At 49.0% G+C, this 27212-nt stretch overlaps 1 protein-coding gene across 5 annotated transcripts in view; it reads right to left on the bottom strand.

Moving 5' to 3' along the window:
* CDC42BPG (CDC42 binding protein kinase gamma) overlaps positions 1 to 27212 on the bottom strand; it is a 101987-nt gene that overhangs the window by 47794 nt on the left and 26981 nt on the right. For all 5 annotated transcript variants that reach the window (XM_081967813.1, XM_081967814.1, XM_081967812.1 and 2 more), the window contains exons 2-10: positions 23889 to 23980; positions 22373 to 22456; positions 21026 to 21121; positions 19482 to 19630; positions 18203 to 18296; positions 17755 to 17955; positions 12842 to 13090; positions 8501 to 8580; positions 5816 to 5931 (exon numbers count right to left, since the gene is read on the bottom strand). In XM_081967813.1, the coding sequence (XP_081823939.1) occupies positions 5816 to 5931; positions 8501 to 8580; positions 12842 to 13090; positions 17755 to 17955; positions 18203 to 18296; positions 19482 to 19630; positions 21026 to 21121; positions 22373 to 22456; positions 23889 to 23980 (1161 nt within the window). The remainder of the gene's footprint in view (positions 1 to 5815; positions 5932 to 8500; positions 8581 to 12841; positions 13091 to 17754; positions 17956 to 18202; positions 18297 to 19481; positions 19631 to 21025; positions 21122 to 22372; positions 22457 to 23888; positions 23981 to 27212) is intronic.

The raw sequence follows: 27212 nt of genomic DNA, 5'->3' as shown, positions 1-27212 counted from the left end.
AAATCCCCATTCCCTCTCCACTCCAGGGGAAGGATACTGCAAAATCTCCATTCCCTCCCCACTCCAGGGGAAGGATACTGCAAAATCCCCATTCCCTCCCCACTCCAGGGGATGTATACTGCAAAATCTCCATTCCCTCCCCACTCCAGGGGAAGGATACTGCAAAATCCCCATTCCCTCTCCACTCCAGGGGAAGGATACTGCAAAATCTCCATTCCCTCCCCACTCCAGGGGAAGGATACTGCAAAATCTCCATTCCCTCCCCACTCCAGGGGAAGGATACTGCAAAATCCCCATTCCCTCTCCACTCCAGGGAAAGGATACTGCAAAATCCCCATTCCCTCTCCACTCCAGGGGAAGGATACTGCAAAATCCCCATTCCCTCTCCACTCCAGGGAAAGGATACTGCAAAATCCCCATTCCCTCTCCACTCCAGGGGAAGGATACTGCAAAATCTCCATTCCCTTCCCACTCCAGGGGAAGGATACTGGAAAATCTCCATTCCCTCCCCACTCCAGGGGAAGGATACTGCAAAATCTCCATTCCCTTCCCACTCCAGGGGAAGGATACTGTAAAATCTCCAATCCCTCCCCACTCCAGGGAAAGGATACTGCAAAATCTCCATTCCCTTCCCACTCCAGGGGAAGGATACTGGAAAATCTCCATTCCCTCCCCACTCCAGGGAAAGGATACTGCAAAATCTCCAATCCCTTCCCACTCCAGGGGAAGGATACTGCAAAATCTCCATTCCCTCTCCACTCCAGGGGAAGGATACTGGAAAATCTCCATTCCCTCCCCACTCCAGGGAAAGGATACTGCAAAATCTCCATTCCCTCCCCACTCCAGGGGAAGGATACTGCAAAATCCCCATTCCCTTCCCACTCCAGGGGAAGGATACTGCAAAATCCCCATTCCCTTCCCACTCCAGGGGAAGGATACTGCAAAATCTCCATTCCCTCCCCACTCCAGGGGAAGGATACTGCAAAATCTCCATTCCCTCCCACTCCAGGGGAAGGATACTATAAAATCTCCATTCCCTCTCCACTCCAGGGGAAGGATACTGCAAAATCCCCATTCCCTTCCCACTCCAGGGGAAGGATACTGCAAAATCCCCATTCCCTTCCCACTCCAGGGGAAGGATACTGCAAAATCCCCATTCCTTTCCCACTCCAGGGGAAGGATACTGTAAAATCTCCATTCCCTTCCCACTCCAGGGGAAGGATACTGCAAAATCCCCATTCCCTTCCCACTCCAGGGGAAGGATACTGTAAAATCTCCATTCCCTTCCCACTCCAGGGGAAGGATACTGCAAAATCTCCATTCCCTCCCCACTCCAGGGAAAGGATACTGCAAAATCCCCATTCCCTCTCCACTCCAGGGGAAGGATACTGCAAAATCTCCATTCCCTTCCCACTCCAGGGAAAGGATACTGCAAAATCCCCATTCCCTCTCCACTCCAGGGGAAGGATACTGCAAAATCCCCATTCCCTCTCCACTCCAGGGGAAGGATACTGCAACATCTCCATTCCCTCCCCAATCCAGGGGAAGGATACTGCAAAATCCCCATTCCCTCCCCACTCCAGGGGATGTATACTGCAAAATCTCCATTCCCTCCCCACTCCAGGGGAAGGATACTGCAAAATCCCCATTCCCTCTCCACTCCAGGGGAAGGATACTGCAAAATCTCCATTCCCTCCCCACTCCAGGGGAAGGATACTGCAAAATCTCCAATCCCTTCCCACTCCAGGGGAAGGATACTGCAAAATCTCCATTCCCTCTCCACTCCAGGGGAAGGATACTGCAAAATCTCTATTCCCTCTCCACTCCAGGGAAAGGATACTGCAAAATCCCCATTCCCTCTCCACTCCAGGGGAAGGATACTGCAAAATCTCCATTCCCTTCCCACTCCAGGGAAAGGATACTGCAAAATCTCCATTCCCTTCCCACTCCAGGGGAAGGATACTGCAAAATCCCCATTCCCACCTCACTCCAGGGAAAGGATACTGCAAAATCTCCATTCCCTCCCCACTCCAGGGGAAGGATACTGCAAAATCTCCATTCCCTTCCCACTCCAGGGGAAGGATACTGCAAAATCCCCATTCCCACCTCACTCCAGGGGAAGGATACTGCAAAATCCCCATTCCCTCCCCACTCCAGGGGAAGGATACTGCAAAATCTCCATTCCCTTCCCACTCCAGGGGAAGGATACTGCAAAATCCCCATTCCCTCCCCACTCCAGGGGATGTATACTGCAAAATCTCCATTCCCTCCCCACTCCAGGGGAAGGATACTGCAAAATCCCCATTCCCTCTCCACTCCAGGGGAAGGATACTGCAAAATCTCCATTCCCTCCCCACTCCAGGGGAAGGATACTGCAAAATCTCCATTCCCTCCCCACTCCAGGGGAAGGATACTGCAACATCCCCATTCCCTCTCCACTCCAGGGGAAGGATACTGCAACATCTCCATTCCCTCCCCACTCCAGGGGAAGGATACTGCAAAATCCCCATTCCCACCCCACTCCAGGGGATGTATACTGCAAAATCTCCATTCCCTCCCCACTCCAGGGGAAGGATACTGCAAAATCCCCATTCCCTCTCCACTCCAGGGGAAGGATACTGCAAAATCTCCATTCCCTCCCCACTCCAGGGGAAGGATACTGCAAAATCCCCATTCCCTCTCCACTCCAGGGGAAGGATACTGCAAAATCTCCATTCCCTCCCCACTCCAGGGGAAGGATACTGCAAAATCCCCATTCCCTCTCCACTCCAGGGGAAGGATACTGCAAAATCCCCATTCCCACCTCACTCCAGGGGAAGGATACTGCAAAATCTCCATTCCCTCCCCACTCCAGGGGAAGGATACTGCAAAATCTCCATTCCCTTCCCACTCCAGGGGAAGGATACTGCAAAATCCCCATTCCCTCCCCACTCCAGGGGAAGGATACTGCAAAATCTCCATTCCCTTCCCACTCCAGGGGAAGGATACTGCAAAATCTCCATTCCCTTCCCACTCCAGGGGAAGGATACTGCAAAATCCCCATTCCCACCTCACTCCAGGGAAAGGATACTGCAAAATCTCCATTCCCTTCCCACTCCAGGGGAAGGATACTGCAACATCCCCATTCCCTCTCCACTCCAGGGGAAGGATACTGCAACATCTCCATTCCCTCCCCACTCCAGGGGAAGGATACTGCAAAATCCCCATTCCCTCCCCACTCCAGGGGATGTATACTGCAAAATCTCCATTCCCTCCCCACTCCAGGGGAAGGATACTGCAAAATCCCCATTCCCTCTCCACTCCAGGGGAAGGATACTGCAAAATCTCCATTCCCTCCCCACTCCAGGGGAAGGATACTGCAAAATCCCCATTCCCTCTCCACTCCAGGGGAAGGATACTGCAAAATCTCCATTCCCTCCCCACTCCAGGGGAAGGATACTGCAAAATCCCCATTCCCTCTCCACTCCAGGGGAAGGATACTGCAAAATCCCCATTCCCACCTCACTCCAGGGGAAGGATACTGCAAAATCTCCATTCCCTCCCCACTCCAGGGGAAGGATACTGCAAAATCCCCATTCCCTCCCCACTCCAGGGGAAGGATACTGCAAAATCCCCATTCCCTCCCCACTCCAGGGGAAGGATACTGCAAAATCTCCATTCCCTTCCCACTCCAGGGGAAGGATACTGCAAAATCTCCATTCCCTTCCCACTCCAGGGGAAGGATACTGCAAAATCCCCATTCCCACCTCACTCCAGGGAAAGGATACTGCAAAATCTCCATTCCCTTCCCACTCCAGGGGAAGGATACTGCAACATCCCCATTCCCTCTCCACTCCAGGGGAAGGATACTGCAACATCTCCATTCCCTCCCCACTCCAGGGGAAGGATACTGCAAAATCCCCATTCCCTCCCCACTCCAGGGGATGTATACTGCAAAATCTCCATTCCCTCCCCACTCCAGGGGAAGGATACTGCAAAATCCCCATTCCCTCTCCACTCCAGGGGAAGGATACTGCAAAATCTCCATTCCCTCCCCACTCCAGGGGAAGGATACTGCAAAATCCCCATTCCCTCTCCACTCCAGGGGAAGGATACTGCAAAATCTCCATTCCCTCCCCACTCCAGGGGAAGGATACTGCAAAATCCCCATTCCCTCTCCACTCCAGGGGAAGGATACTGCAAAATCTCCATTCCCTCCCCACTCCAGGGGAAGGATACTGCAAAATCCCCATTCCCACCTCACTCCAGGGGAAGGATACTGCAAAATCTCCATTCCCTCCCCACTCCAGGGGAAGGATACTGCAAAATCTCCATTCCCTTCCCACTCCAGGGGAAGGATACTGCAAAATCCCCATTCCCTCCCCACTCCAGGGGAAGGATACTGCAAAATCTCCATTCCCTTCCCACTCCAGGGGAAGGATACTGCAAAATCTCCATTCCCTTCCCACTCCAGGGGAAGGATACTGCAAAATCCCCATTCCCACCTCACTCCAGGGAAAGGATACTGCAAAATCTCCATTCCCTTCCCACTCCAGGGGATGGATACTGCAAAATCCCCATTCCCACCTCACTCCAGGGGAAGGATACTGCAAAATCTCCATTCCCTTCCCACTCCAGGGGAAGGATACTGCAAAATCCCCATTCCCTCCCCACTCCAGGGGAAGGATAATGCAAAATCTCCATTCCCTTCCCACTCCAGGGGAAGGATACTGCAAAATCCCCATTCCCTCCCCACTCCAGGGGAAGGATACTGCAAAATCTCCATTCCCTCCCCACTCCAGGGGAAGGATACTGCAAAATCCCCATTCCCTCCCCACTCCAGGGGAAGGATACTGCAAAATCTCCAATCCCTCTCCACTCTGAGGCCAGCCAGAGGTGGCATTTGCCGGTTCTCTGAACTAGTCAAAATTTCTACTACCGGTTCTCCAGAACCTGTCAGAACCTGCTGGATTTCAGCCCTGGCCTTACTCTCTCGATCCATTTGGGGCTGACGAGGTGCTGAACCATAAGCAAAGGCAACAGGGCTGCGGTGGCCCCACCCGTCTAAAGGAGAGCAAAATAAATCAAGACTGTTATGCAAATGCGATTCCTGCATCTGGGGCTCAAACCTGATTGAGCGGGTTGTGTAAATCCATTTAATGAGGAACCGGGCGGAAGTTCTCATGAGCGGGTGGGGCGATTAACCTGACTCTGCACTCTGTCTATGCTTAGCTGTCTCATTCTCAGGTCACCTGATCCCATGTTTGTAGCCCACACGGCTGTGATGGCAAACCTATAGCACACGGCACGCGATGTGTTGCCTGTGAGCTCCAGGGCGCATGGGCACGTTGTCCAGGTGATTTTCGGCCTTGATTTTTGGCCATTTTTTGCGCTCCTGAAGCCTCCGGAAGGTGAAAAACCGTCCAACGTGCAAACCAGAGGTTTAGCGGCCGTTTTCCGCCCTCCTCAAGCTCCTAGAAAGCCTCTGCAGTCTGGGGAGGATGAAAAATGGACCTACCGGGCCCACCAGAAGTTGGGAAACAGGCCGTTTCCAGCCTCCAGGGGCGCGGGGGAGGCCATTTCCGCCCTCCCCAGGCTACTAGTAAGCCTGCACATGCACAGGGGGTATGGTGCAGGGGGGCATTAAATTATGGGAGTGGGCACACAAGGGCGTGCAATAGCACGCTTCCTTTTGACACCAGAGGCAAAAAAGGTCCACCATCACAGTCATAAGGCTCGGAAACCTTGATTAGTGGGGACTGGACTAGTAGACCTCGAAGGTCCCTTCTCCGCCCCCGCTTGTAGGAATCCTTCTTCCACCCGCAGAGTTACCTACCTTGCAGTTTCCGACTCAATTCCACTTTCTCCCGCTCCAGCTGACGGATCCTTTTCTCCAGCCGGCTGATGCTGGAGCTGGGGGTGGGGGAGATCGGGGGTCTCTCTGGGAAGGGTCTGTGGGGACACAGGGACACGCAGCTCACAACCGATTCTGGATCAGCGAGAATCAGTCTGCACCGAAAGGCCAAGAAAACAGATCCCCTTCCTGAAAAGCAGAATGGGCCACCCAGGTGGGAAATCCGTGGTCTCGGGAGGGGCGCCGTACACCCCTTCCAGGAACACGTCCAATTGTGGTGCGGCTCACGGCAAGCCAAAAATACTCCTTCATCATCATCAGTTGGCATTGCAGTTAAGGTTTCCTGCAAAATAATGCAACTCTGGTATTTCCCGTGAATTTCACAGATTAACAGAGTTGGAAGGGACCTTGGAGGTCATCTAGTCCAACCCCCCACCTAAGCAGGAGGCCCTACACCATTTCTAACAGAGGGCAGTACAGTCTCTTCCTGAAAGCCTCCAGGGATGAAGCTCCCACAACTTCTGTTCCGTGGGTTGATTCTTCTCACTGTCGGGAAATTCCTCCTTATTTCCAGGTTGAATCTCTCCTTGGTCAGTTTCCATCCATTCTTCCTTCTCTGGCCTTCAGGGGCTTTGGAGAATAGCTTGACCCCCTTCCTCCTCTCTTTTGCAGCCCCTCAAATATTGGAAGATGCTCTCCTGTCTCCCCTGGTCCTTCTCTTCCCTAGACTAGCCAGGCCTAGTTCCTGCAACCGTTCATCAGATGTTTGAGCCTCCAGTCCCCTCATCACCCTGGTTGCTCTTCTCTGCACTCTTTCTAGATGTTGGCTATTCCTGCCATCTTAGTAACATCTGCAAATGTGGTCAGTTTCCCTTCTATTCCCTCATCCAAGTCGTTTATGAAGATATTGAAGAGTTCTCGGTCTAAAACAGAATCTTGTGGTACCCCACTGCTTACTTTCCTCCATGTAGACGTAGACCCATTAAGGACGACTCGTTGAGTATGGTTTCTCATCCAGTTCTATCCCACTTTTTTCTAGCTTACCAAGAAGTAGGTTGCGGTCTACTTTGTCAAATGCCTTGCTGAAGTCTAAGTATATTATGTTCACAGTATTTCGCTGGTCTACTAATTTAGTCGCTATGTTGAGGAATGAAATAAGATTGGCTTGGCATGATCTGTTTTTAAAAAACCCGTGTTTGCTGCTAGTTATTACTTTACTCGTTTCTAGATGTTGGCAGATCTGGTTTTTTATTATCTTTTCCAGGACCTTCCTGTGAATTCATTCAGTAAAACGTATTTGCTGGGAAACGGGCTAAGCCAGTTTGGTGCCTACAATTTGCAAACTCCAGCAAAAAAAAATAAAAAATAAAAGGCGGGTGGTGATGGTGGAAATCACAATATTGTTTTGTAATACAGATAGGCCTCAACTTACAACCACCACTGGATTTTGCCCCCATGTACGACCTTTCTGGCCACAGTTGTTAAGTGAATCACTCTGACTCTCACCGTTGTTAAGTGAACCGGGCTTTGCCCATTGACTTTGCTGGTCAGAAGGTCACAAAATGGAGACCACGGGACCCTGCGACCGTCGTAAATATGAGTCAGTTGCCAAGGTGACTGATATTTTGATCACGTGACCACAGGGGGCCACAATGGTCGTTAAGTGTGTAAGTTGAGGACTCTGCCTGTATTCACAGTTCAGATACCTTATATCAGGGGTGTCCAAACTTGGGAACTTTAAGATTTGTGGACTTCAACTCCCAGAATTCCCCAGCCATGCTTACAGGAACTGGGGACCGACTAACAGGTTGAACCACTTTTTAATCCATGCACAGGAGCATTTAATCCATGCACAGTTGGCTGTCTGAATGCAGCAACCTCCGGCTGCAAAAATCAGAATTATGGAAAGCATCAGAAATCCCCCATCACGTTGAAAGACCAAATCACCCTGCCATTTTATCCTCACACAAACCCAGATGCCCAGCAGATAGCAGACGGCCACAGCTCCCCATTGGCCGGCCAGTGGTGGGTTTCAAAATGTTTTAGAACCTCTTCTCAACTCACTTAACAACGCTCTTGCTTAGCAACCAAAATGTAGGCTCAGAAACTCTGGCATTTGAAGGACGCAAGTCTTAAAGCTGTCAAGTTACAAGACCCTTGCACCCCTAACCCTTTAGGGAAAAAACCCCCAGGGGTGTTCAAACTTGACAGCTTTAAGACTTGTGGACTTCAACTCCCAGAATTCCTCCTCCAGTCATGTTGGCTCAGGAACACTGGCATTGAAGTGTGCAAGTCTTAAAACTGTCAAGTTACAGGACCCTTGCACCCCTAACCCTTTAGGAAAAAAATGCCAATGGTGTTCAAACTTGACAGCTTTAAGACTTGTGGACTTCAACTCCCAGAATTCCTCCTCTCGCTCTTCATCTTGATGATGTGCGGACGGGCGGGGGGAGGGAGCTTGAACCGGTCCTAAATGGCACGGTAGATTTGTGGAACCTCTTCTATAGAAGAGGTTAGAACTGGCAGGAACCCAACCCCGTGGCCGGCGGACAGCAGTTTCGAGATAGGCTGCCGCTAAAGCTGGAGGCTCCACGCTGCCCGGAGCACGAAAAAGGAAGAGCCAAGCGGGAGCAAAGGTGGAAATCAAGGCAATGCAGGCGTACTCACATCCCGGAGGTATAGGTGAATCCAACGAAGGGGAGATGATGGGCTGAGAATGTAGCGTGGGAAATCGGCGGAAGCGTCTCCTAAACATCAGGAACAAAGGAGAAAAATCAGGCGCCATTCCCCCTCCCCCCCCAATGCCCACGCTCTCCTGGGTATGCAAGCAAGGGCAGAAGGGGTCGTTAGGGGCAGGGGCTTCCTCCGTCATTGCAGGGTGTGTGTTCAAAGTTAATATACACACACGGTCGTCAACATGATCTGGGGGACACTGTAAGATAGGGTTTCCCAACTGTGAGCACATTAAGGTGTGTGGACTTCAACTCCCAGAATTCCCCAGCCAGCTTAGCTCAGTTTAGTTGGCTTGGGCATTCTGGGTGTTGAAGTCCACATGCCTTAGACTGACTTTATTGTCACTTTGAATATACACTAATCAGCACACCTTAAAACGAAATTTCGTTGCATACCACTCTGAAAGGGTCACCTCCAATATACACTACATAAATATGATGAAATAAATAAGGGAGAAAGAGAGAGAGAGAGAGAGGGAGGGAGGGAGGGAGGGAAGGAAGGAAGGAAGGAAAAAAAGAAAGAAAGAAAGGGAGGAGAAAGGAAAGGAGAAAGGAAGGGAAAGAAAAAAGGAAAGGAAGAATGAGAGAGGAAGGGAGGGAAGGAAAGAAAGAAAAAAGAACAAAAGAAGGAAGGAAGGAAAAAGAATGAAAGAAAGGGAGGAGAAAGGAAGAGAGAAAGGAAAGGAAAGAAAGAATGAGAGAGGGAGGGAGGGAAGGAAAGAAAGAAAAAAGAAAGAAGAAAGGAAGGAGAAAGAAAGAGATGAGAAAGAAAGGGAAAGAAAAAAGGAAAGGAAGAAAGAGAGGAGGGAGGGAAGGAAGGAAAGAGGGAGAGAGAAAGAAGGAAGGAAGGAAGGAAGGAAAGAAGGAAGGAAGGAAGGAAAGAATGAACTTAAGGTTGGGAAATCCTGCTCCTAGGGCTAAACTTCCTGCATTTCTTTCAAAATACATTCAGTTGCTCCTTCTTTTTGGCCTTGCAAAATGACGTAAAAGTCATCGGTGTCTACATCCAGTCAGAATGAAGCCTAAACAACGGCACCCGCAGAGTAACATTATCCTGTAACGGCTGCATTTATGTATTTGTGTAACTGATACTGGTACGGGAACTCATGTCCTAGTATTTGCACAGTTTGCGCCACGGCTTCCATTTTATCCCATGGCTCCTTGCAGGGGCCACTATAATAGTCCTTGACTTACAAAGTTACGACGGATCTCCCCAGGGATTCTTAAACCCAGATATGAAGTTCCACTGGCCTCCCCCAATAATGTGATCGCATTTGGGGTTTTGGCATTGATAGCTGTTTTCAGCGTCCCACAATCATGTCATCACAATGTACATATTTTTGTCGGAAATTGGTGGGGGGGGAGGTCACTTCCAGTTTCTAGCAAAAAGCATCTATTGTGGACAAGGGATTTGCTTACCTCTCTTACAGCTCTGTTCTTTTTATTTTTTACAGAGCACAATTGAGAGCATTTTAACAAATTGCATCCCTATTTGGTTTGGTGGCTGCAGTGCCTCAGCTAGAAAGTCCCTACAGAGAGTGGTAAGGATAGTGGAGAAGATCATACAAAGCTTGCTCCCTATTATTCAGGTTGCTGCTTATAAGCGCTATGTGTTTAGAGCTTGAAGCATTGTTAGAGACCCCACACACCCACGCCACGTTCTGTTTCGGTTGCTTCCCTCTGAGAGGAGGTTTCGAAGGATTTCTAGCAGGATCAGCAGATTCTGGGGACAGCTTTGCTCCTTTTATGCCATCGATCTTGTAAATTCGCAAGACTAGTTTTTCTCTCCATGTATATGTATACATCCAAACGAGACTGTGTTGTTTCTCTGTGTCATATAATATATGTGGGTATATGCATAATTTTGTATTTATTTATATATCTTGTCATGTTTATGTAGTGTATATGGGAGGTGGTGACACTTTGGCTGCTGTATGCAAAGAAATTTCATTTTAATGTATGTCAATTAGTATATGTTCAAAGTGACAATAAAGTTATTATTCTACTCCACTTCACTCCATTCAACTCCATTCTATTCTGAATTCTATTCTATTCTACTTTCTGTTCATTCTATTCTATTCTATTCTGTTCTGTTCTTATTCTGTTCTAATTCAATTCTATTCTATCCTATCCTAATTCTATCCTATCCTATTCTTTTCTAATTCTATTCTAATTCTAATTCTATTCTAATTCTATTCTAATTCTAATTCTATTCTATTCTATTTTATTCTTTTCTGTTCTGTTCTGTTCTATTCCTAATTCTATCCTATCCTATCCTAATTCTATTCTATTCTTATTCTGTTCTATTCTAATTCTATCCTATCCTATTCTAATTGTATCCTGTTCTAATTCTATTTTAATTCTATTCTATTCTAATTCTATTGAATTCTAATCTACTCTATTCTAATTCTATCCTATGCTATGCTATGCTATGCTATCCTACCCTATTCTAATTCTATCCTATTCTAATTCTATTCTAATTCAATTCTATTCTAATTCTATCCTATCCTATTCTAATTCTGTCCTATTCTAATCCTATTCTAATTCTATTCTATTCCTATTCTAGTCAGATTCTATTGAATTCTATTCTAATTCTATCCTATCCTATTCTAATTCTATCCTATTCTAATTCTATTCTAATTCTATCCCATCCTATCCTATTCTAATTCTAATTCTATTCTAATTCTATTTTAATTCCATTCTAATTCTATCCTATCCTATTCTAATTCTACTCTATTCTAATTCTATTCTAATTCTATTGAATTCCTATGATGGTGCAGTGGCTTGAATGCAGGATTGCAGGCTCATTCTGCCTACTGCCAACAGTTCGATCCTGACCAGCTCAAGGTTGACTCAGCCTTCCGTCCTTCCGAGGTGGGTAAAATGAGGACCCAGGTTGTTGTGGGGAAATAGGCTGACTCCGTAAACCGCTTAGAGGGGGCTGTAAAAGGACTGTGAAGCGGGATATAAGTCTAACAGCTATTGCTGTTGCTTCTTAAAAACTCTTGCTTAGCCACAGAAATCTTGGGCTCAGTTGTGGTCGTACGTCGAGGACTACCTGCATGGTGTCCCGCTTAGCGAGCAACATAACTTGCCACCATCATTTCTGGCCTCGATTCCAGTCCGAAAGGGGGGGCTTCTTGTTATTGAGGGATGCATGTACATGTTTCGTTTTTATAGCGGTAGCTGCCAACCCCCCCTCCCCCATGATGACTCCCTACTTTTCCATTCACTCCCAAAGGGGTGGCATGGATGATGTCATCAGTCATAAGTCAAGGACTACCTGGATTGGAGAGCTGTGTGCAATGAAATTTCATTTTAACCTACGCCGATTAGTGGACATGCAACCTAGTTACTTGCGGGATCGCATCCTCCCACACACATCCCTGCGGCAAATTCGCTCACACAGGGAGGGGCTTCTCCTGGTGCCGTCCACTAGGCAATGCCAACGGGCGACACCAAGGAGTAGGGCCTTCTCTGTGATGGGCCCAACCCTCTGGAATGACCTCCCCCCCGACATCAGAACCACCTCTGACCTCCGCTCCTTCCGGCAAAAATTGAAGACTCACCTGTTCCGACTGGCGGGCCTGGCATAATTACAACTGTTACCTCCTGGTAGACGTACTATTAACTGGTTATTTTAGGGGTATTGTTTTTAATTTAATTTGTGTGTCTCTTAGGGGTTTTAAAATTATATTTATATATACTAGCTAACTGTACAGTTCTTTTTAATTCTATTTTTAACCTCCTCCATATTTAACTGTACATATTTAATTCTTCTATTTATTGTATTTTGATGTATTCTTTGCATGGACTGTATACCGCCCCGAGTCCCTTTTGGGAGAGGGGGCGGTCTAGAAGCACAGTAAAATAAATAATAAATAAATAAATAATAAACGCAACAATAAAGTCCACCTAAGACTAAATCTATGGTGTAAGCAAGTAAAGGATTGGATGAGACTGGATTTTCAGTGGCATCTTTGTGTTTAGGCCTGACCTACAAATGCAGCCTGCAAGGGCACTGAGCATGGGTTGCCAGCCCCCTGGGGCATCTCCTTTCCGTCCTGTAGCCTCCCAAGTTTCCATCAGATCTCAAATCCGGCCAACACACACACACTCTCTCTCTCACACACACACACACACACGCTCTCTAGGGCAGGGAGGTGAGAATCTGCTTGGCAACTTCTGGGGTTCCTGCCCGTCTCGCACACACACACACACACCCCAGCCTGGCACGGGCCCCTTGGCATCCGCCCTTGGCTTCACGGATCGTTACCGCTTCTTTGAGGGTGTCATCGTCGACATCAAAGTTGGAGGTGTCGGCCGGACTGGCTACCTCGGGGACCAAAGGGGGAGGGCTCTTGTGGAGGTCCTCCCAGGCGATGCCCTCGAAGAAAGGGTGGCGCATGAAGTCCTCGATGCCCTTCTGGCCCAGGCGGACTTCCTGGCGGCACAAGAGCTCGCGGATGAGGTCCTTGGCGCTCTCTGAGACGTCGGTGATATCCGTGGGGAACTGCAGGTGGTCCTGGAAGAGGAAAGAGAAGGGGGGATGCACGGGGGCCCCGACTTCTCGGGAAGTCTATCTGCTACCCTTGGGCAGCTGGTATCGATAGGGGGCGCTGGGGATTCCGGAAACCAACATTCCTGGACGTAACTAGGATCATGAAAGCAACAGATCGGGCAAGGTAACCATAAAATCAACAGATCAGGTTTAAGCAAGGTAACCAAGATCACAAAAAACAGATCAGGGTTTAAGCAAGATAACAAGATCATGAAAGCAACAGATCAGGGTTTAAGCAAGGTAACCATAAAATCAACAGATCAGGTTTAAGCAAGGTAACCAAGATCACAAAAAAACATCAGGGTTTAAGCAAGATAACAAGATCATGGAAACAACAGATCAGGGTTTAAGCAAGGTAACCAAGATCACAAAAAAACAGATCAGGGTTTAAGCAAGATAACAAGATCATGAAAGCAACAGATCAGGGTTTAAGCAAGGTAACCATAAAATCAACAGATCAGGTTTAAGCAAGGTAACCAAGATCACAAAAAAAACAGATCAGGGTTTAAACAAGATAACAAGATCATGGAAACAACAGATCAGGGCTTAAGCAAGGTAACCAAGATCACAAAAAAACAGATCAGGGTTTAAGCAAGATAACAAGATCATGGAAACAACAGATCAGGGTTTAAGCAAGGTAACCATAAAATCAACAGATCAGGGTTTAAGCAAGGTAACCGAGATCACAAAAAACAGATCAAGGTTTAAACAAGGGCAAGAGGAAGGTTGCACAGCTGTCAGAATTCACCCTGCATTAACAGAAGTGAAGTGGCAAGCTCACCTTCCAAGAACAGGCTACAGCTCGTCCTTGACTTACAACCATTCGTTTAGTGACCATTCGAAGTTGCAACGGCACTGAAAAAAGTGATTTATGGGCATTTCCACACTTACGACAGTTGCAGTATCTCCATGGTTACGGGATCACAATTCAGAAGCCTGACAGCCGACTCACATTTATGACGGTGGCTGCGTCCTCCTGGGGTCACGCGATCCCCTTTTGCGACCATCTGGCCAGCAAACGTCCATGGGGGAGCTGGATTCACTTAACAACCGTGTTACCAGCTGAACAATGGCGGTGATTCACTGAGCAGCCGGGACATAAAACGGGACAAAACTTGCTTCGCAACCATCTCGCTCAGCCGTGGAAATGTTGGAGAAGAAAGGCCCCGCCGTGGGATCATTTGAGGTGACTCGTGAAAGCGAGCCAAGCTGCGTTTGGGAGGGGAAGTGGGAGAGTTCACACCCAGGGCTGGCAGCCAATTTGACTCAGGGAGGGAGTTGCCTGAATCTTTTGCCCCAGGCAAAAAACCCCATCAGCTACTGAACGGGTGCCAAATCCAGCAGTTGAGCCCGACCAATGGAAGATGGGCTTTGTGGTCCTCCCGGAGGACCACAACAGCTGGATTGTCCCAGATTCTCCCTGTTTCCTAGATCTGAAGATTTCACAATGGGGACCAATTCCTTCGCTCTGTAGCTCTTTTCTGGTCCTAACGGCTTAACGCTTTGTCTTCCCTCCTGATCTGTGCCACATCTCCCAGATTGTATACATGAGGAAACAGAATCAGGACAGAGCTGGAAGGGACCTTGGAGGTCTTCTAGTCCAACCCCCTCACGCCCAAGCGGGAGACCCTACACCATTTCTGACAGAGGGCAGCCCAGTCTCTTCTTGAAAGCCTCCAGGGATGAAGCTCCCATAACTTTTGTTCTTTGCAGATTAACAGAGCTGGAAGGGACCCTTGAGGTAATCTAGTCCAGCCCCTCTGCCCAAGCGGGAGACCCTACACCATTTCTGACCGAGGACAGTCCAGTCTCTTCTTGAAAGCCTCCAGGGATGAAGCTCCCACAACTTCCGAAGGCAACTTCTGTTCCATGGGTTGATGGTTCTCCCTGTCAGGAAATTCCTCCTTATTTCCAGGTTGAATCTCTCCTTGGTCAGTTTCCATCCATTCTTCCTTGTCTGCCTCTTCTTGAAGACCTCTAGTGATGGTGCACCCTCGATTTCTGGTGGCAAGCTATTCCACTAGCTAATTGTCCTCATTGTTAGGAAGTTTCTCCATAATGCCATCTCCTGCTTCTCTCCTTGATTAGTTTCCATACATTGTTTCTTGTCCTGCCTTCTGATGCTTTGGAGAATAAATTAACCTCCTCTTCTTTGTGGCAGCCCCTCAAATTTTGGAAGACTGCTATCATGTCACCCCTAGCCCTTCTTTTCTTTAGACTAGCCCAACCCAATTCCTGCAACCGTTCCTCATATGTTTTACTCTTCCTGCCTTTAATCATCTTAGTTGGTCTTCTCTGAAATTTTTCCAAAGTAAACATCTTTTTTTTTGGTAGTCTGGTGACCAAAACTGGATGCCATATTCCAGGTGTGGCCTTACCGAGGATTTATCAATTTTTATACTAAAACTTCACACGATTTTGATTCAATGCCTCTGTTTATACAACCAAGGATTGTATTCGCCTTTTTGGCGGCTGCCGCACAAGGCTGGCTCATGTTTAAGGGATCATTTCATGGAAGCTTCATCCCTGGAGGCTTTCAAGGAGAGTACTGGACTGCCCTCTGTCAGAAATAGGGTCTCATGCGTGGAAGTGGGGTTGGACTAGATGACCTCCAAGGTCCCTTCCAACTCTGTTAATCTCTATTCATTGAAACAGAAGTTGCCTTCCAAAGTTGTGGGAGCTTCATCCTTGGAAGCTTTCAAGAAGAGACTGGACTGCCCTCTGTCAGAAATGGTGTAGGGTCTCCTGGTTGGGTGGGGGGTTGGACTAGATGACCTCCAAGGTCCCTTCCAATTCTGTTAATCTGAAGGACTAGGGGAGACAGGATGGCAGTCTTCCAATATTTGAGGGGCTGCCACAGAGAGGAGGGGGTCAAGCTATTCTCCAAAGCACCTTTGACGGCCAAACAAGGAAGAATGGATGGAAACTGACCAAGGAGAGATTCAACCTGGAAATAAGGAGGAATTTTCTGACAGTGAGAAGAATCAACCCATGGAACAGAAGTTGCCTTCGGAGGTTGTGGAAGCTTCATCCCTGCAGGCTTTCAAGAAGAGACTGGACTTCCCTCTGTCAGAAATGGAGCAGGGTCTCCTGCTTGGGTGGGGGGGAGGGGTTGGACTAGATGACCTCCAAAGTCCCTTCCAAGTCTGTTAATCTGAGTAGCACCACCAGAGGCCCTGCCCCACAGAAAGGCTCCATCAGCCGCTGGGATGACACCCACAGCCTGCCTACAAGCAGGTCAAAAGAGTGGGGTGATTTCCTGCTTCTCTTTGGAATGAAAACGGTGGGTGTACCACTTCCTGCACCCCTGCCCCACATCTGGAATTCCCTTCCAACTCTGTCTGTCTACCTGACTCCAAGGTCCCTCTCCCAGTTACTCTTTTTGAGCCAGGTTTCACCTAATCTGTTCTTGGACCTTTGGTTTTTCCTGCACAGGTGTAAAAACTTTACTTTTCTCCTCATTAAATTTCATTTTGTTGGATGGGGCCCACTGTTCAAGCCTACCAAGATCTTTTTGGATCCCAAGCTGATCTTTTTGGGTGTTGGCTGTTCCTGCCAGTTGCAAACCAATTGCAAACTAGGCTTTGGCAATCACGTGTGCCTAACAAGCACTTGCAAAACAAGTAGATACAGGTAGTCTCGATTTACAACTGGTCATTTGGTGACCGTCTGAAGGCCCTGAAAAAAATGACCGTTTTCCACACTTATGACCGTTGCAGCATCCCTGTGGCAGGTGTGATCAAAATCCAGAGTCTTGGCAACTGGCTCATATTTACGACAGACGCTGGGTCCCGGGGGGGGGGGGGGCAGGTGATTCCCCTTTTGCGACCTTCTGACAAGCCACATCAAGGAGGAAGCCCGCTTCATTTAACAACCGATTCGCTTAACAAAGTTGTAAAATGGGGGGGGGACTCATTTAACCACTGTCTTGCTGAGTTGTAGGTCATGCTTGGCTCCGTTGTGGTTGTAAATCGAGGACTACCAGGGGTGGGATTGAAAAATATTAGCAAACCGGTTCTCTGCTTGGGTGGGTGTGGCCATGATGGTCGTGGCCTACTCGGCCTCCTGCACCATGGAGGGGGAGTTTTCGGCCTCCATAGGCCCCAGAGGCTTTCCTTGAGCTTCCGGGAGGACAAAGGTCTCCCCAGGGCTTCAGAGGCCCTCCGGAGGCCAGAAACGTGCCCGTTTCTGGACTTCTGCAACTTTCAAGAGGCCCATTTTTCGCCTTCCCGGAGCTTCCGCGCGGGCCATGCACTTACGGGCTGGCGGCCTGTATTGCTAGAAACTCCAGTGACCCAGGCCGGCCACACCCCTGAACTGATTCTACGGGGGGCACCATCTCGTTTTTGGCTTCTGCGCATGCGCAGAACAATTTTTATTGTATTGTGCATGCGCGTGTGTGGCACGTGCAGAAGTGAACCGGCAGTAGCGGCTGCTGGAGCCCACCCCTGCCGCATGCAGACTCCTGGGAAGGGAGGGGCGGGCAGGGCCAGCCACTCCTTGCAACAACCGGTTCGGCAAATGAGATGCAAAACCGGCTGAATCTTATCCCTGAAGACTCTCGAGGATAAACGGCATTTCACCCGGCTCCTGCAGTCTTTCTCACCTACGGTGCCCGCCTGGCTCACCTCGTGGTTCATGATCTTGCCGTAGGTCTCCACCAGGGACTCGGCATAGAAAGGCGTTTCCCCAAAAAGCAGCTCGTACATGCAGACGCCCAGAGACCACCAGTCGCACTCGGGGCCGTATTTGCCCTTTCGGTCCTCCATGGCTTGCAGGATCTCTGGGGAAATGTAATCGGGGGTGCCCACCACCACCGAGGACTCCACCTGGGGGAGGGGGACGGGCAGGGGGAGGAGAAAGGCAGAGCCCAGTTCAGATTCTGCCGCCTTTCAAGTTTATCCTTTGGATTAAGATTGAAAGAGCCTTTCGATATACACGGGCAAAGACCCCATCCTCTTCGCTCTGACCCTCGTGTGCTGCCTGGGGGACACTGTCAACCCCATGGCCATCCAGACCAGCCTTCCCCAACCAGGGCTGGATGCCAATCCCCATCCCACCCCGGGCCAAACTCACCGTGCCATCCGGAGCCAGGCGAAGGCAGGACCCAAAGTCTGCTAGGCGGATGTGCCCGCTGGTGTCAATCAGAATATTGTCCGGCTTGATGTCCCTGTGGAGGGAAGGGCCCCCCTTGTTAAGTGGTGGGACCTCAGAAAAGTAGAGGGGTTGGGGGACTGTTGGGCCCTCAAACATGGTAAACAATTGGGGGAGTTTTATGGTGGCACAGGGGTTGGAGTGTAGTATTGCAGGCTGACTCTGCTGACTGCCAGCAGTTCGATCCTGACCGACTCATGATTGACTCAGCCTTCTGTCCTTCTGTGGGTAAAATGAGGACCAAAATTGTTGGGGAGCAACAGGCTGACTTTGTAAACCGCTTAGAGAGGGCTGTAAAAGCTCCGTGAAGCAGTAGATGCATCAAAGTGCTACTGCTATTTTCCTCCCTCCCTCCCTGCCTCTAGGTGGAATACAGAATTGCAAGCAAACTCTTCCCACAGTTAGCAGTTCGATCCCAACCGACTCATGGTTGACTCAGCCTTCCAAGGTGGGCAAAATAAGGACCCAGATTGTTGGGGGACAAGAGGCTGACTTTGTAAACCGCTTAGAGAGGGCTGGAAAGCACTGTGAAGCGGTATATAAGTCTAAGTGCTGTTACTGTTATGCACCAAGCGGGGGGGGGGGGGTGGGTAAGCCAGCCAATTTTGGCAAGCCATCTCAGTTTCTTTCCAACCTAACTTCAGGGATTCCCAGCTAGGGCGTAGGGGTCTGCAAATATGGTGAAACCCCCCTACTATGGTGGTTACAACATTGCTGTGTGATTTTTCTCCCTCACTTTCCGTAAAACTCCCCGGAAATCACCAAGCAGGGAGAACGTAGCGTGTGTGGTAAGAGGTTTTTTATTCCTTTATTTGTTTGTTTGATTGATTTCAGTAGCCGCCCCTCTCAATCAATGACTCTGGGCCGCTTTCAGAATATGTTCTACACTTGAAAATGTAAAAAGCATTATAAAACAAGAGAAACACTAAAAGAAAAAACATTAATGGCAGCCAGGAAAGGTTAAAATGTTTAATTTGAAGTCAACGCAAGAGCCAATTGTTGGTGTGACTATGACTCTCGATTGGCAATTTTCGGTGGGGCATTTAGAGAAAGGTTCTCCATTATCGGAGGTGCTCAAGGGAAGGTCTGGATAATTTACCTTTGCTGCTATACGTCCTCGACTTATAACCATTGGTTTAGTGACTGTAAAGTTACAAACGTTTGCCAAGCTCGGAGCGCAAATCAACAGCCTGGACTTTACCTGTGGACATAGTGGAGCTGATGGAGGGAATGGATGGCCAGGACCATCTCCGCCAGGTAGAAGCAGGCCATGTCTTCTGGCAGCCGGTCCTCAAACTTGCTCAGCAGGGTGAGTAGGTCTCCTCCGGCGTAATAATCCATCACCAGGTACTGTCAAAAGAAGGGTCAACCTCTAGCTTCCCTTCCCAACCTGCGTTCTGCAGGTGGGGCTTCAACTCCCAGAATTCCCCAGGCAGCGAGGGGAGCTTGCTGAGAATTCTGGGAGCTGAAGTCCACACCTTCCCTGTGGAGAATACGGAAGCCTGAATGAACTGAATTCCGTTTCCTCCCTGAATTTCAGATAATGGCGGCTTCTGGGAATGTTTGGGTACAAAAATTCTCATTTGGTGGAGACTGCAAAGCCCAGCTTGCACTGCCGACAGAATTGTGGGACAATATTTGCACATGGGTCAGAGTGTGGAATTGTGTTCTGAATCCGGGCAAGCTTTAAGACTTCAACTCCCAGAAAGTCCATCCATCAGCCCAGCTGGTTGGGGAATTCTGGGAGTTGAAGTCCACTCATTTTATAGCTGCCCAGATTGAGAAAAACTAGTGAGGAAAATCAGGATTGCCAATCCGTCACTTTTTACTTCAGGTTCGCCTGGTTACTTCAAGCTGCAGTTAGAACCCGAGGCCAGTGGCCTTTTCAGGTTTCTAGTCCACTGTGAGGAAAGATGCTACGAATCAGTTTTGCTGAGTCAGATGGCGTTGAATCGTTACTAGATTTAATGACGCTACATTCTCGCAAAGACCGACCACATTTTGGGGAGCAGGGCATCAAGAGAAGCACTGGGCAGTCATGATCAGTGGGCAGCGACAGGCCAATTTTCTGAAATTTTGCAAAGAAATGGCAATTTTCCCATCCCTTTTAGCAACATTTGAACCCAGCACCACAGATGCTCCTGATTGGAAGGGCTGGGCTTGAGCGGGAACCATACCACGGAAGGGGAATGAATGCACTTTTCTCCTCCCCTCCACTTTTTATTTTTTATTTTTTTCAAAGAAGATGAAAATGCAAAACCCAAAAGAAAAAGGGAAACATTTAACAAAGACAAATCAAAACTGGACAAGAAAAATGTGAATTGAAGAGGACAAAAACCCTTATTTTCCCCTCCTAGCTGGACCTTAACAAATCTATTGCACCCTCCTCCTTAACAAATCATGGCACCCTCCTCCTTCCAAAGCAGGTCCAAAATTTTACAAGCTTCTCCCTCTATTGGCGCCTGATATTCTCGATTCACACAACACACGCACAAAACCTGGAAGGTGGGTTTAGTGTGTCCTGTGAACGGAGGAAATCAGGTTTGCAAAGCAAATAACTGACTCAAAGGCCGAAATGGCGCCAAGCATCCACTGCGCAGAATCCCTTTCTCTGTTCACTTCGTCCCCATGCTCCACTCCAAAGACGGAAACCACCAATGCTGGTTCCCAACGGACCGACATCCGAAAGGAAACCCGGTTCAAAATCTCCTGCCCCGCGGGATTCAAAAATGCATCTCGTCTCACCAGGTAGTGCTCGTCCTGGAAGGCGTAATGCAACGTGGTAATCCACTGTCGATCTCCATGCATGAGGACATCGCGCTCCTCTCGGAAACAGGCCGTCTGAAAGGAGACGAGTGCAAAAGATGACACATCTCTACTTAACACACCTGACACTTCAGGCGCAGAAAAAAGTGTACGGCTGTTCCTCGACTTACGACCGCAATTGGGACCGGAATTTTGGTTGTAAGTCAGTGTGGCCGTTAAGTCGAGGACTATTTGTCGTTAAGTGATGCGGTCGTTAAGTGGTACAGTCATTAAGCGGGGCATCACATGCCCACGGCTTGCAACCTTCCCTGTCAGCTTCTCCACTGACTTTGCTTGTCAGAAACTGGCTGGGAAAGTCCCCAAAACTATAAAATGTAAAATATTAATATGAAAGCAAATAATGAGCAACCTGAATAAGCTAATAAAATCACCTTAAGGTAAAAGGTAAAGGTTCCCCTTGCACATATGTGCTGGTCATTCCCGACTCTAGGGGGCGGTGCTCATCTCCGTTTCAAAGCCGAAGAGCCAGCGCTGTCCGAAGACGTCTCCGTGGTCATGTGGCCGGCATGACTCAACGCCCCCGAAGGCGTACGGAGCGCTGTTCCCTTCCCACCAAAGGTGGGCCCTATTTTTTCTACTTGAACTTTTTATGTGCTTTCGAACCGCTAGGTTGGCAGAGTTTGCGTCACAAGAGCTCACCCCTTTATGCGGCGCTGGGGATTCGAACCGCCCAACTGCCGACCTTTCTGATCGACAAGCTCAACAGCCACTGAGCTGCCACGTCCCTGAAAATCACCTTAATAAATCCTAATTATAAAAATAATTCTTAGGGTCTTTGGTTAGGACTTGAATTATTAAGCTTTCTCCCATCTTAGATGGTGAATCTAACTCTTCCCTACCCACAATGATCATTATTTATTCCACTTATGTGCCGCCAACTCTCAACAACTCTGCAAGGCTCACAACCAAGAAAGAAACTACAATAATTCAATTTGAATTCAAAGAAGGGCGGGGTCTGTTTGTATGGGCGTGGCGGGATTGGGGTCCCCTATCCCCCATCTTCCTACAACCAACCAGCCCACTTGATGGCTAAGAAAGTTTCTGGATTTATGGAACAAAGAAATCCATGAAAATTAGAGGTAGGGACCCCCAAAACGGCCAAATTCCACCTCTGTCATTTTCTTGACAACGGCACAAAAATGGCTTTAATGCCGCCTTTCTCCAGCTAGCTTGGTGATCTCGTTGTGGTCTCCCATCCGAGGAGATCTAGCTTCCTGAGATGACTGGTTTTGACTTTGGCAGGTGGGAATCCCAGGGAATTGTCACCTCGGTTCTCTTCAGCATTTCCCACTTGTGCAGAATCTTCATGGCGTAGATTTCCTCCGTCTGCTTCATTCGCACGACGGCCACCTGGGAGGGGAGAGAGAGCAGGGCAGGGATGGGGCAGGGAAGCCATTAGAATAAGAACACGGAATCATGGGATAACCGAGCTGGAAGGGACCCTGGGGGTCATGTAGTCCAACCCCCTGCTCAAGCAGGAGAAACTGTGCCATTTCTAAAAAGTGGCACTCCAGTCTCTCCTTGAAGACCTCCAGTGATGGAGCTCCCACGACTTCTGGTGGCAAGCTGTTCCACTGGTTAATCGTCCTTACTGTTAGGAAGTTTCTCTTTAATTCCAGGTTGCTTCTCTCCTTGATTAGTTTCCATCCGTTGCTTCTTGTCCTGCCTTCAGGGGCTTTGGCGAATAGGTTGGTCCCCTCCTCTTCCTTGGGGCAGCCCCTCAAATATCACAACACTGCTATCAAGTCTCCCCTAGACCTTCTCTTTGTAGACGAGACCTACCCTATTCCTTCACCCATTCTTCATGGGTTTTAGCCTCCAGTCCTCTAATCCCCTCGGTTGCTCTTCTCTGCACTCTTTCCAGAGTTTCCACGTCTTTTCTTCTATCGGAGTAACCGGAATTGGACGCAGCATTCCAAGTGTGGCCTGACCAGTTCAGCATAAAATGGTACTAGCAGTTCATGTGACCTTGATACAATCAGCAATTAAGTAGTGAACAATTATTAACCAGTGGAACAGCTTGCCACCAGAAATTGTGGGCGCTCCATCATTGGAGGTTTTCAAGAAGAGACTGGACAGCTGTTTGTCTGGAATGGAAAAGGGTCTCCTGCCTGAGCAAGGGGGCTGGACTAGAAGACCTTTGAGGTCCCTTCCAATTCTGTTATTCTGTAAGGGTCTCCTGCCTGAGCAAGGGGGCTGGACTAGAAGACCTTCGAAGTGAATCGGGCCCAATATAATGATTTATTTTCGTTCTGGTTGATAAGCGAATCACTGCAATCGTTAAGTGAAACATTCAGTCGTTAAGCGAATCCAGTTTCCACCCGTCACTTTGCTTGTTGGGAAGCTGGCCGGGGAAGCCGTAAATGCTGATCTAATGAATCCAGGATAATTCAAATGTCATAAATAATAGGACAGTTGCCCAGTGCCCAATTTTTGTTTGTGTGACGGTGGGGGAACCCTGTGGCAGTCATAAGTGCGAGGATCATTATTATGTCACTTTTATCAGTGCCATAGCAACTTCGGACGGTCATTAACGGACAGCTGTAGGTCGAGGACTCGCCTGTGGCAGTCATAAGTGAGAGGATCATTATTACATCAGTTTTATCAGCCCCGTAGCAACTTCGGACGGTCATTAACAGACCGCTGTAGGTCGAGGACTCCCCGTAATGCAGGTCAGGCTGTTGTGTGAATGTGAGCCTCTTCGGACGGGGCGTGGGGTACCCCCAAAGTGCCTCCTTGAGTCAGCTGTGGCTTTAAATCCCCCCCATTTCTGGGGACTCACCTCCCCAAAGGCTCCTCTCCCGATCACCTTCAGGATCTCGAAGTCGTCACGACGCAAACTCAGCTGTTTTACCCGGGAAACCAACGGGGAGGCTGGAGAGAGGAGAAATTAAAAAAAAAGAAACTTGTTTTACGGAGTCCTTCGCCGCAACGGCACCAGCAAAAAACCGGCTGAACCGGAGGCGTGAAAAGCCGCAGCCGTTCTGCGTGTCAAGCTTGATTTCTTTTAAACTTTAGTTAGTTGTTTTGTTTTCCCCCCCCTCCCCCCCTCCCCGGTAGCCCGTTGGGTGCTTAGGTGATTCAGGGGCAGCCAGAAGAGAGTGAATTTTGCACCAGTACGAGGAAACCGCTAAAATAAGGGGTTTCTCCTCATTTTGACATCTTTGCCTGTTTCACGTCGTAAAGTTAACCTGGTTGTGGTGGATTCACACAAGACTCAGTTTGTCAGACTAGCCAAGCCCTGGTTTTCTTGAAAGCAACGTGGAAAGGATTTGTCTGTCACTTACTTTTGGCCTGGTTTGTTTTCACTTTGGGAAATACCCGGCCTAGCTGATATCCCGGGGATCGCCTGGTGGCCTCCTTTCCAAAGCCCTTCCAATCCTTAGCTACATCTAAGCTGGGGTTTTCGCCACTCTGACAGTTTTAAAATGAATGGACCAACACCCATGATGGCTGGGGAATTCTGGGAGTGGAAGTCCACCCCTCTTAAACTATGCTGGCTGGGGAATTCTGGGAGTGGAAGTCCACCCCTCTTAAACTATGCTGGCTGGGGAATTCTGGGAGTGGAAGTCCACCCCTCTTAAACTATGCTGGCTGGGGAATTCTGGGAGTGGAAGTCCACCCCTCTTAAACTATGCTGGCTGGGGAATTCTGGGAGTGGAAGTCCATCCCTCTTAAACTATGCTGGCTGGGGAATTCTGGGAGTTGAAGTCCATCCCTCTTAAACTATGCTGGCTGGGGAATTCTGGGAGTGGAAGTCCATCCCTCTTAAACTATGCTGGCTGGGGAATTCTGGGAGTTGAAGTCCATCCCTCTTAAACTATGCTGGCTGGGGAATTCTGGGAGTGGAAGTCCATCCCTCTTAAACTATGCTGGCTGGGGAATTCTGGGAGTGGAAGTCCATCCCTCTTAAACTATGCTGGCTGGGGAATTCTGGGAGTGGAAGTCCACCCCTCTTAAACTATGCTGGCTGGGGAATTCTGGGAGTTGAAGTCCATCCCTCTTAAACTATGCTGGCTGGGGAATTCTGGGAGTGGAAGTCCATCCCTCTTAAACTATGCTGGCTGGGGAATTCTGGGAGTTGAAGTCCATCCCTCTTAAACTATGCTGGCTGGGGAATTCTGGGAGTGGAAGTCCATCCCTCTTAAACTATGCTGGCTGGGGAATTCTGGGAGTGGAAGTCCATCCCTCTTAAACTATGCTGGCTGGGGAATTCTGGGAGTGGAAGTCCACCCCTCTTAAACTATGCTGGCTGGGGAATTCTGGGAGTGGAAGTCCAACCATTTTAAACTATGCTGGCTGGGGAATTCTGGGAGTGGAAGTCCACCCCTCTTAAACTATGCTGGCTGGGGAATTCTGGGAGTGGAAGTCCATCCCTCTTAAACTATGCTGGCTGGGGAATTCTGGGAGTTGAAGTCCATCCCTCTTAAACTATGCTGGCTGGGGAATTCTGGGAGTGGAAGTCCATCCCTCTTAAACTATGCTGGCTGGGGAATTCTGGGAGTGGAAGTCCATCCCTCTTAAACTATGCTGGCTGGGGAATTCTGGGAGTGGAAGTCCATCCCTCTTAAACTATGCTGGCTGGGGAATTCTGGGAGTGGAAGTCCACCCCTCTTAAACTATGCTGGCTGGGGAATTCTGGGAGTGGAAGTCCAACCATTTTAAACTATGCTGGCTGGGGAATTCTGGGAGTGGAAGTCCACCCCTCTTAAACTATGCTGGCTGGGGAATTCTGGGAGTGGAAGTCCAACCATTTTAAACCATGCTGGCTGGGGAATTCTGGGAGTGGAAGTCCAACCATTTAAAACCATGCTGGCTGGGGAATTCTGGGAGTGGAAGTCCATCCCTCTTAAACTATGCTGGCTGGGGAATTCTGGGAGTGGAAGTCCATCCCTCTTAAACTATGCTGGCTGGGGAATTCTGGGAGTGGAAGTCCACCCCTCTTAAACCATGCTGGCTGGGGAATTCTGGGAGTTGAAGTCCATCCCTCTTAAACTATGCTGGCTGGGGAATTCTGGGAGTGGAAGTCCACCCCTCTTAAACTATGCTGGCTGGAGAATTCTGGGAGTGGAAGTCCATCCCTCTTAAACTATGCTGGCTGGGGAATTCTGGGAGTGGAAGTCCACCCCTCTTAAACTATGCTGGCTGGAGAATTCTGGGAGTGGAAGTCCATCCCTCTTAAACTATGCTGGCTGGGGAATTCTGGGAGTGGAAGTCCACCCCTCTTAAACTATGCTGGCTGGAGAATTCTGGGAGTGGAAGTCCATCCCTCTTAAACTATGCTGGCTGGAGAATTCTGGGAGTGGAAGTCCATCCCTCTTAAACTATGCTGGCTGGAGAATTCTGGGAGTGGAAGTCCACCCCTCTTAAACCATGCTGGCTGGGGAATTCTGGGAGTTGAAGTCCACCCCTCTTAAACTATGCTGGCTGGGGAATTCTGGGAGTGGAAGTCCACCCCTCTTAAACTATGCTGGCTGGGGAATTCTGGGAGTGGAAGTCCACCCCTCTTAAACTATGCTGGCTGGGGAATTCTGGGAGTGGAAGTCCACCCCTCTTAAACTATGCTGGCTGGGGAATTCTGGGAGTGGAAGTCCACCCCTCTTAAACCATGCTGGCTGGGGAATTCTGGGAGTTGAAGTCCACCCCTCTTAAACTATGCTGGATGGGGAATTCTGGGAGTGGACGTCCACCCCTCTTAAACTATGCTGGCTGGGGAATTCTGGGAGTGGAAGTCCACCCCTCTTAAACCATGCTGGCTGGGGAATTCTGGGAGTTGAAGTCCACCCCTCTTAAACTATGCTGGCTGGGGAATTCTGGGAGTTGAAGTCCACCCCTCTTAAACTATGCTGGCTGGGGAATTCTGGGAGTGGAAGTCCACCCCTCTTAAACTATGCTGGCTGGGGAATTCTGGGAGTGGAAGTCCACCCCTCTTAAACTATGCTGGCTGGGGAATTCTGGGAGTTGAAGTCCACACATTTTGAAGTGACTCCATTTGAAAAACATCTCCAAACTCATCAGATTGAGAAACTCTGCTCTAACCACTAGGCCCTGTGGTGGGGTTTCCGAAAAGCTAGATTCCTGCCTGCTGCTTCTCTTTTCTCCCCTG

The sequence above is a fragment of the Natrix helvetica genome (assembly GCF_964273705.1).
Source record: "Natrix helvetica genome assembly, chromosome: 16".
Lineage (NCBI taxonomy): Eukaryota > Metazoa > Chordata > Lepidosauria > Squamata > Natricidae > Natrix > Natrix helvetica.
The sequence above is the reverse complement of the archived record's forward strand: the minus strand, read 5'-3'. Positions and strand labels throughout refer to the sequence as shown.